The sequence below is a fragment of the Rhea americana genome, unplaced genomic scaffold, assembly GCF_003343005.1.
Source record: "Rhea americana isolate MKP2758 unplaced genomic scaffold, rheAme1 scaffold_67, whole genome shotgun sequence".
NCBI lineage: Eukaryota > Metazoa > Chordata > Aves > Rheiformes > Rheidae > Rhea > Rhea americana.
Genome location: NW_028186834.1, coordinates 2,716,575 through 2,731,617, shown reverse-complemented (window position 1 = coordinate 2,731,617; position 15,043 = coordinate 2,716,575). Strand labels below are relative to the sequence as shown.

General features: G+C 39.5%; 1 protein-coding gene across 1 annotated transcript in view; it reads right to left on the bottom strand.

The window, feature by feature from the left end:
• Positions 1–15,043, bottom strand: part of NCKAP5 (NCK associated protein 5) — a 350,376-nt gene that overhangs the window by 62,900 nt on the left and 272,433 nt on the right. Inside the window, exons 10-11 of the mRNA XM_085320938.1 lie at positions 3,245–3,349; positions 44–235 (exon numbers count right to left, since the gene is read on the bottom strand). Of these exons, the coding sequence (XP_085177064.1) occupies positions 44–235; positions 3,245–3,349 (297 nt within the window). The remainder of the gene's footprint in view (positions 1–43; positions 236–3,244; positions 3,350–15,043) is intronic.

Here is a 15,043-nt window from a genome sequence, read left to right as displayed (position 1 = left end):
GATTAATTTAAGATAATAAATGAAGCAAATTAATTTGATTTACCCTTTTGCTGCATGTTTTCCCATCATTCCAAGTGTAGGAGGAACCACTGGAATATTCACTGCAAGCACTTGAGAGGGAGAGTTCACTACTACTGCAGCTGCTCCGGGGATACAGGCGGCTCGGACCTGTCATATTTAATTGACTCTGGCATTTCAAGACAGGTATGCTGGATTTCACATTCTGCTGGCATTCCTAAAACACAAGAAGAAACAGAAATAGCTCGTGGCTGGAAAAAGATGATTTTTCTTCCCCCTGATTAAGCAAGACAAAAACCAGCAAGTAAGCTACTTGCACCTTCATATTATGCTATTAGCATCAGGGGACATTAATACAGATAATTAAAATAAAAATTGCTGAATTATTCATCTGTTTTGGATTAATCCATAATGCTCCATGTTTCTTTCTTTATTCTTAAACCAGTATTCTGCTTTTGCTAAAGACTATTTTGAGTCTATTTGAATTATACTTCGTACGTAAGCAGCATGCTCCAGTAAGATACAGAAAACAAAGTTATAAGAGTACAAGTACATCTTGACAACTGCATTATAGCCCTACAATGAAACAGATGAGGCTCTACGCACTGCACAAGGTAAATTAATTTAGTGTCCCAACCAGAATGTCCACTGAGAATGGAATCTCTCCGTTACAGTCTAATTTTGGTTTCCTATCTAGTTCAAAGCTTTGTCTAAGAAACTCTCTGACGTAGGACAATCCATCTTGGTGTCACTCCCCGACAGCTGAAGCCTCTTGCTTATGCAATTTATTGACACTTTATGGCTGCCTTTAGTACTTGTGTAGTTATCGCCCCTCTCCAAATGCAATTTCAGCTGACTGTGACTAAGTGCCAGCTTTGAGGAAGAGAGTAATGAAGAGCAGATAGCACTTTAGGTAAAATATTAAAGCTCTGTAGGAGCATCTAGGATGGCTTTAATTTGTTTTCAAACTGATACTCTTGTGCCTAACAATGTTAGAGCTTTTTTAATGTTAAGTGCCTGCACTCTTCTGTTGTTATGCTATTCTCTAGTTTCCTTACAGAATCAGACATCTTTTTAATTACCAGAAACGCCAGATAGAAAGACATTACTGCATTTTTATAAAACTTTGTTTTGAATTTCATTAAGGCAGAAAATTTTGCAACCCCAAAGAATATTTGTGGATTTTTTTTTTGTTTTGGTATGTATGTGTTACAGCCTAAATTAGTTTTGCTTAGATGAAAATTTTACCTTTATATTCAGGAAGACGCAAAGAAATCTAGAGTCACAGAATCCACAAAACAATTACCAGAACTGTATATGCAGCAGACACAAAGCCTCTTCACGCATACGCTGGGGAAAAATTATGTAGTTTGTAGGCACTTCTTATTTGTTAAAGTGTTTGTTGGACTTTTGCTAATTTCTTCCATTTTCTCACCCACCTCTTCCCATTTATTAGCACTAGGACTGAACCTTTTTTTTTAGTTAAATGGCAGGGAGCAGAATTATTCCTGCTGGGGAGTTCATCAGTACAGCTGTTCATTGCTCAGCTGACATAATAATGTTCTGGTTTTGACAAACGTAACCACAGGGCAAACCATTTTTCTCTGTCATGGGCAAAACCTATGAATGGGAACATCATTTAGAGGTAGCAAGAGCAAGTTTCACCTCTGGGAGTTATYGGTACACGTCTTCCCAGGAAGTCAAACCCATGTAGGAGCAATAGCCGTTAAATCCTCCGGATCTGGGAGGAATACCTGCGCCTGCACCAGAGGCAGGATGATGCCTCTGCTTCAGGCTCACAGACGGACTTTCTCGCTCTGTTGATACAAATCACTGTACTGCTGGCATCCCGGCTCCTATGGGAGACCTTACACTAGGCTATGTCCCAGGCATCACAGCGTTTAAGGGAAGGATGCCTGTAAAAACCCTCTCCTGTAAGAATCTCCTGTAAGAAAAGAGGGGAACAGAGCGTACTCGCGTAAAGCCCTGCCTTCCCTTCCCATCACCTTCAGCTAGTCCATGGGCCTGTCCACCCCCTCGCTCGCATCCCTCCCTTTGCACCAAAAAGAAAGAGAAAGGCATTTGCTCCTGGGGTTTCAGCAGAGGGGAGAACAGGTATCTAGGGAAATCAAAAGAGCAGGATATTACAGTAATCATTTTTACTTAAGCAGATGAGAAAATCTGTTAAAAAGTCCTGTAATTAGAGACTCTGAGGTAGGATATCTACCCACCTTCTAGACTGCATTAAGATCATTAGAAAGGGACTGGAATTTTCTTCTGCAATTTGCCTTTATTCTCTGAGAAAGAACTTTAAATAATATGTTTATGAGGCATCAATTAAACATATTTAACTGGCATACGGGTTAATTACCTAACATTATGAAATTTGCATTTTTTGTAATCATGACTTTTTTAAATCATTACCTTTAATGAAATCAGCGTGCAAAAGCTTGACTACAATGTTGCAATTTAAACGCATTATAGTTACTACAGAGAATTGAAAGAATCAAACAATTATAGAGACAAAACTATATACTCAGAACCTGAAAGCTAAATTACATATTATGCAAAGGGTAGTTAACATCTTTGTGAACCTTTGAAACAATGCCTTTTCATTAAAATATGTACGAGAAAGCAGATTACATTTCTGTTGACACTACTGTACTCCAAGATCAAAGGCAAAGACAGGTTCAACATTCTGTTCTTGTTCTCTTTATTTCCCTCTATCTTTATGTGACTTTTGTTTTTTAAGCTACTTTTCTCTTTGACAATGAAACATGAAAGCCACACTGGCTAAAGTTTTGCCAAATAAGCACAAAGCTAACGCCATCTGAAAAAAAAATGCAGAGCCCATGAATTTTTAAAAGTTCATACATAATATATCATAAAAGTAGGATGAATAATACGGTGCATGGGCTTTAATAAAAAGCTCCTTGACCATTTCTCAGAGATTCTGAGATGTAATCAATACCCAAAAAGGTATCTTGGGGACATTGCTAAGATTTAWGCTTTTTTGCACAGAGTGACACTATCTGCTTACTATATCAACTGAGGACACAATATTGAGTTTCGGAGAACAGAAGGAAGAAGAAGTATTGTTATATCTGCCTCAGCACTGTTTCAATTCCAAGATCAGCTTTATGGCTGGCTCACCCATGACATCACGCTTCAGCAGAAAAAAGGGAAGGTTCCCGACGAGGGGGACAAGGACAGCACAAAAACTCACATGAATCTGAGCATCAGCAGTTCGAGATTGCACCAAGCTTCTGTTTCTCTCTACTTCTGAAAGCAAATCCCCAGATGAGAGATCTAAGATGCGTGAATGGAGTTTCTGGGGGGGTAGAAGGGAATGACCAAAGCATAAACGTTTGTCAAATATGCAACAGATCAGCATTTTTAAAATTCCAAACTCTGTGGTTAAATTCCAAGAGAAATGAAGACCTGGGGTAAATGAGGATTTGTTCTAATTTGAAAGGTTGCTGTTCATGCTTACTTTGTCCAGGACTTCCTCTATGAAGAACCGATTCTTCAGCTAAAAYAAACTACGTTTTCTCTCAGTCACTGTTTTGCAACTTATCACTATTCCACATGCAACAATGACAAATGAACATGAATCCCACCATTATCCCTAGTGCTTGACAGGTTTCAGGAAAAAAAGCAAAAAAAAAATGAACTACAAAATTAACATTTATAAATCAATCAACCTGTTAATGTCGTTTTATTTAGGCGCTGTTACATCTTGAGTGAATGATTGTAAAAGTGACCCTATTTTTAAACAGAATTGATCTGGTGAAGGCCTCTCTTGCACACATTTTAACTCAAAGTCATTAATGTCATCTGTTAGGAACAATTAATGTGAATAGAAAATAATTGCATCAGGGAACTAGGGACTTAGAGGATTTTGCGCATTAATATTCACACGTTGTTCGATTACATACTCAGTACTTTATTTCACTTTTGCTTGGGAGGATGGCTAAACCGGTGCCATTTCCCTCATATTCACCTGTATACTAATTACCAAGGCTTTCRGTGTGCATTAAGCCTGAGTTGGTTTAATTGCAGTTTCAATAAAATCCATGATTTATGTAAACGCCTTGGCTGATGACTTCAAAAGAAGAAATATCTGCCGTCTTGTCAGTCATGGGACCAACGTACATGCTACAGATGTTATAGATCTGACTCAAAGCCCACTGAAATCAATGAAAAAGCACATCAAAAAAGAAAAAGGGATGTCCATTCCAGACAATTTAGTCATTTTTTTGTAACCATTAATTTTTAATTTGAGAGTAATTTCTCAGGAGTTGCAAATTCATCTAGGTTTCACACAGTGATTCTTTAGCAGGTACTATCTTGTTGCAGGCAGATTACGGGAAATAGTTCCCAATATGATCAACGTTTGATATAATCACATTTTGTCCAGCATGTTACTGAATAGATAAAAATCCTACAGGCACTCTGTATCCAATGCACTTTTCATTAGAAATATTAACCACATCCAGGGTATGTGTTTTTTAACATCAGTGATGTCTATCCCCTAGCTACTCAGTGTGCACCTCTAAGATGTTATTATTAGAGTTGCTGTTAGGTGTTTGCTCAAGATTTGCTCCAGGTAAAAAGCCTTCCCAAGCTCACAGGTTTACTGACTTAGTACATGTGTTTTTCTTGACTATAATCCCAACTGTACAGTTGAGCCACCAGAAAATTCCACCTTTTTTCAGAAACAGGAGTCACTGATGTTATGAACAGGTGTTGCACTTGCCCTCTGCAGAGGAATTACTTTCCCCAGTGAAAGCAATCACCCGATTTCTGCTTTCACAGATGTTTTAGTGCAAATTCCTACGACTGGATCCATGCATTAGAGTTGCTGATTGGGCACATCTGAGCTGGATGAATACTTGAGCATCTATTTTCTCCTAAAAGTATTCTAGAAATATTGCTATAGGAGTTTCACACTTGTAAAACTTTCTTCACATCTTTCCAAGCAAAATATTTTAACTATTTCATTACTTAACCAGAAGCATACCTGCATCTCAACAAGGAGAAAAAAATACCTATATCCTTATAATGCCATCCATTAATGCGACCGTGTGCTGCTGTTATTATCCAGATCAGACCTAAGACCCGAGACCAGCCCGCTTGGATTTAACGCTTTAGAACCAGCACCAAATAGAAACAAATTCCCCCCAAAAATTCACCAATGAGAAAACACCCCCCGGCAGCGCACACTGACGAAGCCCCTGAGGACGGGGCTCCTTCCACAACAGCTCGCTGAAGGGAAGGGAAAGGCTGTGCCACCCCCCGGTCACGCTACACTCAAACGATCTCGCCTTGCATTAGACTCTATGGCTCTATAAAACTGTAATAATAAAGGTGACTCGGAAGGCTAAAATAATTAACCAAGGAGGAAAGTGTCTTCTCAAGATGTATAATGTGATTATACTTCTGTATCAAACAAAAGCTCCTCGCGCTGGAAACACTTCCCCTATACGTGCAAATAAACTGGAAGAGACGCAGCGCCAGCGCAACGCCTCGCTTTAACAAACTGCAGCGCCGAGCCTGAGTTGGATCATTAATTAAATACCGTCACGCAGCGCTGAAACTACTCACCCAATTACAAAAGAAAAAGGAGAAGAAAATTGTTTCTCTTTATTTTTTCTTCCTTCTCTATTTGCTAGTTCAAAAATAGGGAAAAACGTACTATCCCTTAAGAATTTCATTAATGAYCCATTTGCAATGAAGCAACAGATTGTGCGAATTACGTATTTCGGTTTCTTCTCAGCTAAGCAAAGTGTACTGCATGCTTTACGCATTACGGTTATTTTCAGACGACACAGTCTAGCTCAAGGAGTTCCTGCTGCCTCGCAAAAAACGCGGTATTAAAACCGCTGCCCAGGCTGCGTCGCAGGGCAGCACGAGGCCGACCACGACGCRGAGCGGCTCCCGCGGAGCAGCTCAGTTTAGACGACCGCTTACGTACGGGGCGAGAGCGCTACGGCCGCGGAGCCGCGCGTCAGGCGCGCCAGGCCCCGCGCGCTGAAACGGCGCCAGAGCTCTCTCCTGCTTWGTTTGCTTCTAGCAGAGACGGAGCAACGTGCTTCAAAGTCCGGATTAGCTCCTGTAAGCCCCGGAAAAAATAAAAACAAAGGAATTGATCATTTAGGTGGAAACCCATTACACCGAGCGCAACAGGAAATACAATTATCTGGCAGGCGGACGACCGATCCGTCACGCAGCGAGCCGTGTTCCTCCCCGCCGAGCCTCTCCGCTGAGGTTTTCACCGAGGGCGRCGCACGAGGCAGCGCTGCAGGGAGACTCCCCGAACGCGCATGCATCTCGGCTGTGTCCGTACGGAATATCCAGCAGTTCCCTTCATTTTTTTTTTTTTTTTCCTCATGGCCTGCAGCATTGCCAGGACAGTTTTCAATGAATGATGCCAAACTGTATGTGACTCTTCGATRTTGGATGAGTTAATTGCTATTAAATCAATTGGCTTTGCTTTTCTCACAGGAGCCAAAGCCCATCATTCACGGGCAAGAAACTGCGGAGACGTTTTCGGGGAGGACTTTTTCCTCCTCGGCGCTCTGCGCCGGAGCCATAAACGTTTGCAGTCTTTACGCCCCACATTTTTAATAATCTGCCCAAAGCAGATTCCTCTCAAAAGCACRGACAGCAACCCCACCGTTCCCATTCCATCCCCAGCGTACTAAATTCAGTAACTTTAGCAAAAACATGCAAAAAAATGCAACCCCCCCCCGAGATGAGTGCTAATATGGTGGTCCCTTTATAGGTGTGACAGGCTCATAAAAGAAGAGGGCTGCTTCTGGGTGATTCGGTTTATGTCTCGCCTGTCTCGCTATTCCTCACTCCCTTGTTCATCTTTAACTTACACCCATCAGATGCTGAGCACAGCTATAGAAAAATGACAGCTAGGATGAGTTTTAGCTTCCTTACAGAAATAACACTCTGCCACATTCCCTTTATACCAGAGAAGATAGTAGAACGAAAAAAAAATTATGCTTAGGTATGCAGTTTATCTAATATTAGTTCATGAAGAAATATCATCTGCTACAAAACTGAATCCTACTTTTCTTTTAGCCCCTAGACACATTGGAGAGGGATGCAGAAGAGAGAACATCTTCCGCCTGTTCTATCAGACATCAGCTGAATTCAGATCGCTCACTAATGAAAGTATTAAGTGTGAACTTTTCATGCACCAAGTCCTCTGAAATAAAGAGGAAAGTTAAGTGCAAGGAAAAGCTAAAARCAATAATAAAATGGAGTTCAACCTCAGAACGTACAAACAGATTTTACATTTAGACAAATTAGAGTTTGTAATATATATGCATTTGCCACATGGTAAATCTGCTTTCTAAAGAGAGCGAAACAAGTGCTTGTCAATAAAAAATAGATAAATATGAAACAAAAGTATAATGAAATATAGGAAATGTAATTGCATACCTTGCATATACAACAATTACAACAACGTCTAGTGTTTTATTACATATAACTGATGTAAAGAAAATATAATACTTATTTCAGCTCTTGGAAATCATATATTTAACAGAATTTCAGAATTATGTCCTGCTTTCCCGCTATTCCCTTCAGATAAAGAGAACTTCATGGCCATCACAACACACTATTTAACTTTGCAGTAAAAACAAAATTATTTTTTCCATTTTCACAGTTTATAATGGCAATAGCAATTTGCATACTGAGTACTTTCCACTAGTTAACTAGCTCAGTTAGCAATTTTCCTTCATCTTTCCAGCAGTTTACTGAATGTGAAGAAAGACAGTTTCCCAATAGAGTTATTGTGAAAGGCATATGCCTTCTCAAATTCATTTTTATACCTATACACTTTAGGCTAATTTTGAGGACGTTTCATGATRGAAGTACCTGTGTTCTTTTCCTCCTAATTCTATAATAATCCACTTTGCAACCATTATTTATTCTATCAATGTAAAGTTTCCTTAGACTTTTGCTACAACGTTTCAGGGATGCTTCTAAATGAGGTAAGGTCCTCTTTGCACAGTAATAAAACTCTCAAGTTCTTCATGTATTTCTGCCCAGAAGTAGATAGTTAAATAATGTGATTTTTTGCACCAGTTCTGGAAATAAAATGTGACTTTATATTATAGGCTACACAGAAATGTCCGTAAGGGTGCATGTCTCCCTAGATTCTCACTAGTGTGTGAAAAAGAGAGCAAGAATTAGATGATGAAGAAATAAGAGAACAACTGTTATTCCTAGAAACAGAAAAAAATCACTCAGCGTTTTAAGGGGAAGACACGCTGGGATCAGATATGAATTTTTCTCACTGTTAGCATAAGGGTGGCATTCGCTGGGAGCAAGGCAACAGCTTCGCATTCCACACTTTTGGATTCAGGTTTTTTGGTTATAATTTTGTTACATGTTTACGAGTAAAGCAAACAGCTTTGACTACATAAGGTTATTTTGCAACAAATATTCAGACTCATATTTTCCYCTGTACATATAGCAAAAGGGACCARTCAATCTGTATCTGCAAATCCCCTTAAACACCAACATTTTGCATCAATAAGCAGCCAAGGGAAAAGGAAAGGTATTAGAGGAACAGGGGAGCAACTAGAGGGTCACCATAGCTCTGCTGCGGCCCCGGTCCAGGGTTGCAGAGCATCCCCTGGAGAGAGGGGATAACTCTCTGCGTGTGGGTGAGGGGARTCAGTCACATGAGACATCTGGGACAACAGGCAAGAAGCACTCAACTTGACCACGCTGAGTTTAAGCATTGAATTAGGGCTAAAATTGAAATAGGAAACTAACAGCCTTTGACTGTTTAAATTACTCCTCCCTTCCCCAAGGTGGGGTGGGTTAATCCACAGTAAGTGGACCCCAGGATAACCCCCACAGGGGCAGGAGCAACCAGTTGGAGACTGGTATTTATTGCTCTTACCAACAGCTGTGGGAAACACAGCAAACAGAATCACAGGCTTACAATATTGCTCAGTGCTAACAGCACGAAGAGTTACACATAAAATGAATATTAAAGGAATAAGTGTAGAATACATTTCACTAAGCTAAACCACTTCTTAGTACAAAAAAAGGCAGCTTCTAGCTATTCCAGAAATTTCACCAAGTGGATTTGATTTTCTATTAATCTAATAAAAATACTTCCATGCAAGTTCTAATTTGATTTTTTTCCATTTGTTTTTGATGTTTTCCCCATCCTGTTAGGGTGAAGTTGCTAAAAAACTAGAAGTCTGCTGATGCAGAAGATGCTAGACCTTACATTCAAACACATTAAGGCATTAAGAGTGGTTTGTCGGTTTTGCTGGCAAATCCTCCAGGCGAGTTTACTGAGACTTAACAGACAACATCCAAGACAAAGTACACGGGTATGAYATTACAAACATTTGTATGGAAGATTAGGGTGCTAGAACTACATCAGAAAATCCTGTTAACATGACAAATCCAGCACAAAGAATAAAACAAAGGTTTYGCTCGCATCTGTTCAGATGCTACAGGCTTGCTACCCTCTGCTACAACCAAGCCATTTAGAGACAGGCAATAACAGTGAATTAGATTCCAAAGTAATTGAGAAGGTTGAGAACTGATGTCCTAGGGTATAAATTGGGAGGTATTAGTCAGACATTTGATGCATAAACATAAATAACATAATCTCTCTGTATTCTTCAGAGAGTTGACAACATTATCGTAAGCTTAAAATTACCCCTCTTCCAAATCCCCTGGTTTTATTAATTTTTATAAACTTGCTTTAAATAAAAGTTGCATTGAAAACCACAAAGTAATCCTCTCCGATCCTAGTTTTCATTTTATAACACTGATGTGTTTTCAAGTTCTGAGACTCCAAAGTTTTAGTTCTCATTTTGATAGCACTATGGTAGATACCACAGTAATAATAAAATGACAGTACAGGTATAAAGTTCCCTTTGGTTTGTAATTACTGTAAAGTCAACAGTTTACACCAATGACCTGGTAATCAGCTAGTCAGAATGTAAATAGTTAATGACATAAATGTTTTCATTGAGCTTGTTCATGGAAAACTTCTTCAGTATGGTACAACAGCAGTTTTGTGAAAAAAGTATTGTAGAACAGTCAATTCTCTTACTAAGTATCTATTTGTGTTTTTTTCTCATTCATTTAGTACAAAAAGCAATGAATGCTTTTCATAAATGCCCCTCTATCGATTTAGCATTAATTAGTATGTTAATTCCACTTTGCTGGATGGGCACCAACGTCACGCAGGTACCGTGAATTATGCGAACATCAAGGAGTTCTGCACATTCTGACACCTTATCTTGTTACATTACTCATACACAAAAACCAGTTTTCTTTAACATTTTAGGGTGGTCAGAATCAGGCTAGAAAACAATTTTATACTTCAAACTTTTGTGGCAAGGAGGACCTACACCATTAATCTTTCATGACTGCCTTACACACAGTATCAATGCTTTAACACTAAAAAGGTAAGCTGTCTGGTTTTGATTCTACTCAAAAAGTGCTTTAACATGAAAACACAGAAGAGAAGTACTCTACTATTGTTTAAGTCTCATTTATACATGACATGTTGCCTTATCAATCATTATCTGATTAAATGCTACCCACTGATTTCAGCAGACTGCTGAAGGGCTGATACCATGACAGCCAGAGATATTCCTAGTAGCACAATGTAATTTTGGTCTTTCTGTTCTTGATTCCTAAAATACATTTGCACATTCACTTTCTGATTTTGCCCCAAAATCATCTAAAGGAATTAGGCAGACCTCAATATGATCTTGTTATTGACATTTATGTTGATTGATGTTGGCTCTTACAGAATTGGAATCTACAGATCAATTCCCTTATTAGATTCTTTCTCAGCGCTGCCACGATCATTTTATCACAGAAGCTGCTGCTATCAAATGCTGCTTTATCACTTTATAACGGGATAAGCTGAAGCTTTCCCTTAGCATACAGCTGGAAATGAAAACTCTCTGAGATCGAGATATCGAGATATTGCTTTCACAGATTTTCAAAAGTATCCTTATTAGCTGCATGTCTATTCTAAAAGTTATCTTAAACTTAATCTACCTAACAGTAATAACTTTTGCTCATGTGAAAATTCTAGTCCTCAGAGTGGCCAAAAANAAAAAAAAAAAAAAAAAAAGGAAAGAAAGAAAAAAAGTTAAGACTGGAGCCTCACCTGGATCATCTGTTAATCATCATTTTTCCTGATGAGACTAAGAATAAAAAGATGACAGAAAGAATAATAACATGGTCTCAGGAATGATAAGTACTACTARGTGCATAAACAAGCACACACTCTCAAAGCACACAGAACAAACAAATACACAGGGTTTGTTACTGTCTTATATCTGATTTTCAAAATGTACATGGCCATGCTACTTTTGTAATGATGGTGTTACAGCTCCTGTTGAGAGAGGAGTTCATCACATTAATTTAAATCTCCAATAAAATAAATTAGCTTTTTTATTGCCAGGTTGAACTACAAGGCTATGATTGTTATGTATTGCTACAATCTAGGTCTTAATAGTATTTTAGCCCTGTGGTGGTCAAACAGAAACCATTTCAAACTTTCTAAAGGCTATTAAAACATGTGCAGATGTCTGGAAAATTAATACTATTATCTAACTCTAACCTTTTGCCTGTAGGAGGAAAAGAAGAGACAAGGCTTAGGGAAGATATTTTAGATCAATACATGGCAACAGCAGAGGGTGAACACTGTTTTGCATGGAAGTTCATCGGCTGTGCATAGGTGATTCAACTAAGCAAGATTAGTCCTCATTTGGTTTTCACTCAAATCATTCATTTACTCAGAAAAATAATTTAAAACGAGATTTTTACAGCCCTTCCTCATTGCAGTTTCTCAAGGTCCAGCAAGCTAGACACTGGAAAGGTTCATTCATTTAAATGACAAGAGCATGAATTTGTCAAGCGTAATGTTGAACAAGCCATATTTTCTTTGCCTCAATGTTATGCATTTGGAAGCTTTCTCCATCCCTCCACATTTTTTTTTAATATTGTTGAAATGTCAGATGGTCTGAAGAGAGTGGAAAAGTAGGAGAATTTCAAAAAATACCCTTACTGTTAGTTTAAAGGCTTTTAGATACATATTTTCTCCCCAACACTAAAGCATTGTTTTTGGCTCTGACAGAATGATTTCAAGTAAGGAGAACCTTTGTAAGGTTTTGTTGAATACCTGGATACAAGGTACTTTATTCTATCCTTTTTCTTCAAAGCACTCATTTGAGGAAGGTTTGGACAGGAGGAGTGGGCAGATTCCCAGCTCATACGAATCTTTGGCTCTACTTCCTGTACTGAAATTAAAAGAATTCCTGCTGGGTTAGGAACTGTTCCATGGATTTCCCGGACTTCTGCTTCTTTTYGGAGATGAAGCTTCCGCAGTTTCACAATGAATCGGTGTGCGCGCGCGCCATCTCCGTGTGCTGTTCTATGCTGTTCTGCAAACTCTTAAATCTGATCGTAGGATTTCCAAATGGCAGCTCAACCTCTGCAATATTCATGTGGATATAAAAAGTTACAGGGCATGTGTGCACGACAGAGTGCGACGCCACAGACTTGCAGGTGTGAATAAGCATCTCAAATTCTGGCTTCGGACCTCTGTGGTTCCACTGCGCCATTCGGCAGCGGTGAGAAAACGTGCAGGGTCTTGTGCCACGGGCGCAGCCACACAAGCCAGGAGGGCTGGGACGGGCACTGCCGTCACCTCTCCAGTGCTACTGACAAGGGGTGAGCACCGTTTTGGGCACCACGGGSGACACTTGACTTGCACCTCCTTTGCATTGCTGGAGCTGGGAGGAACCCCAGGGGACGAGAGGRGAAATGTCTGTCATCGTTCCTGGGCCACACTCTGCGCTTGCAAGGGAAGGTACGGTGATGTCTAAGCACCCTTGAGGATCCAGAGCAGCCTGGCGAGTACCAAGCCCTGGAGTGTGAGGATGTGAAAGTCCCTGCATGCAGCCTCGGGGAAGCCCTGCTCCCTCCGCGGGGCCTGGAGAGCCTGCTACTGCCGTTCGGTGACACACCAGCACCAGTCGCTTCTTGTTGCTAAAAAAGCTCCAGGGCAGCTCCTAAAATGGACAATCCTKCTAGAGGAGAAGGCATGGATTCAAACAAGCAGGGAGAACTGCTATTTTTGTTTCTACAGATGAATCGTGCCCCACACAGGTGGGGGAAGGTAGCCCTTCTCCAGTTCCCTGGCCCGTTCAGCTCCCAAATCTCCGAAGGGCACCCAGCAGCACACCTGCCCGGGGCTTCAAACCACGCGAACCTAAGCACCTCCGGGCTTTCGGAGCCTTCCGGCAGCTGCCTGAGCTTGGAAGAAACGGTGCCCTTGTGAATTGATTGTTTTTTACTCGTAGATAAAAGCAGGGCTTAGGAGGTATTATACAGGAATTTCAGAAGGGGTCAGCTCCCAGTTCRGCACCAAGTAAGTAGCCAGAGTTTTAGAAGAGCTCAGCACAATGCCTGAGTACACGAGAATCTGGCTCCATGCGCATAAAAGACCCAAAGACCTAAATTAAAGGTTAATTCCATTTGTTTTTCCCCCATGAACTGGTAACAGTGCTGAGGCAATTCTCTGTGTCTTGAGAGAGCCCATATGTCGAATTATGGTCAAGTATCTCCTAAAGACCATTTTATGGAATAAATTTAAGTAAGCCTTGAAAATACAATACTAATCTCTGATTCACATTCACACTTAAGAGTGTCCATAACCTATAGTAATCGTGCCTACACACATATGTATCTATCCTACAGGAAGAGGCATACAATGCTTATTTAGAGGAAAAAAAATGAGATATGAGTAACAGGAAACTTTAAAAAAAACAGATGGAATATTTCAGCTTAAAAATATGACTGAATATAAAAATTAAAAAAAATCAAAACACTATAAAAGGAAGCAGTACATGTTGGACACTGTATATCAAAAAGATAAAACTGAAGAGTGGGCATCTACTGGAAGTTGTTAAAGCACTGATATTAATTCAAGATGCCATTATATTGACACTCTGGTTTCCATACTTCTAATGCAGTAAGCTGGAGTTTAATTCCTAACGTCCAAGATGCCCTTGTAATGCAAACAGGACACAAACAAATCACTGCTCCTCCCTGCTCTCAGATGCTGGGAAGTGACTGATGAAATACGGCTTCCTCACGTCCAAAGGCAGAACRAGCCTGAATGCCATCCACAAATGCTAAAAATACAGTAAGACTCATGCCTGTCAATATCACACTGGAAAAGATTTAACGACAGCTAACTTTCTGACAGGTAAAAGATTAATGAAGTAACTTTTTCCAGTTAAGGCATTAACGGACTCTTTAGTTTCACTGAGTATCCACATTCTGATTTTATCTTGCAATACAGTATTTCACATTCTCAGCGGAGTCAACAGAGATTTAGTCAATACTGTCAGAGCCTTCAGACGAGGATCTGAATCTTACCAGTATCCCAGTCATCAGTAAAGAAGATAGGTCATTTGGGAAACAAAGGAGAGTATTAGTAAAATTCAATACTGAAAGGTGGGGTTGGTTCACTAGGTATTTTATGATTCACTATGAGCAACATTTCATTCTAATTACCACCCCTTTCTTCTGTAAAAGTATACAAAAAAAACCCAGAGTATATGCCAGTANAAAAAAAAAAAAAAAAAAAAAAAAAAAAAAAAAAAAAAAAAAAAAAAAAAAGATTTTTTTCATAACAGATGGCAATAGAAATTCTTATTGAGTAATCTTACGAGCTAAAAGCCACTTAGCATAACATTAGATAGTTTCATCTAAGGGAATGTATAAGAGATTTAATTTAAAATTACCAGTAAATTACACTGACTTGATAAAATCTGAACAGCTTAAATGTTATCAAGTAGAGTACCTACTGGTATACCTACTTTTAAGTAAAAGAACGACTGTTCCATATTGCTTCAGATGCTAAAATTCTGCTACTATGCTTAAATACATAGAGTAAAAGRGGCAGTTATAAAATAAGCAAAGTATAGATGATTTACAT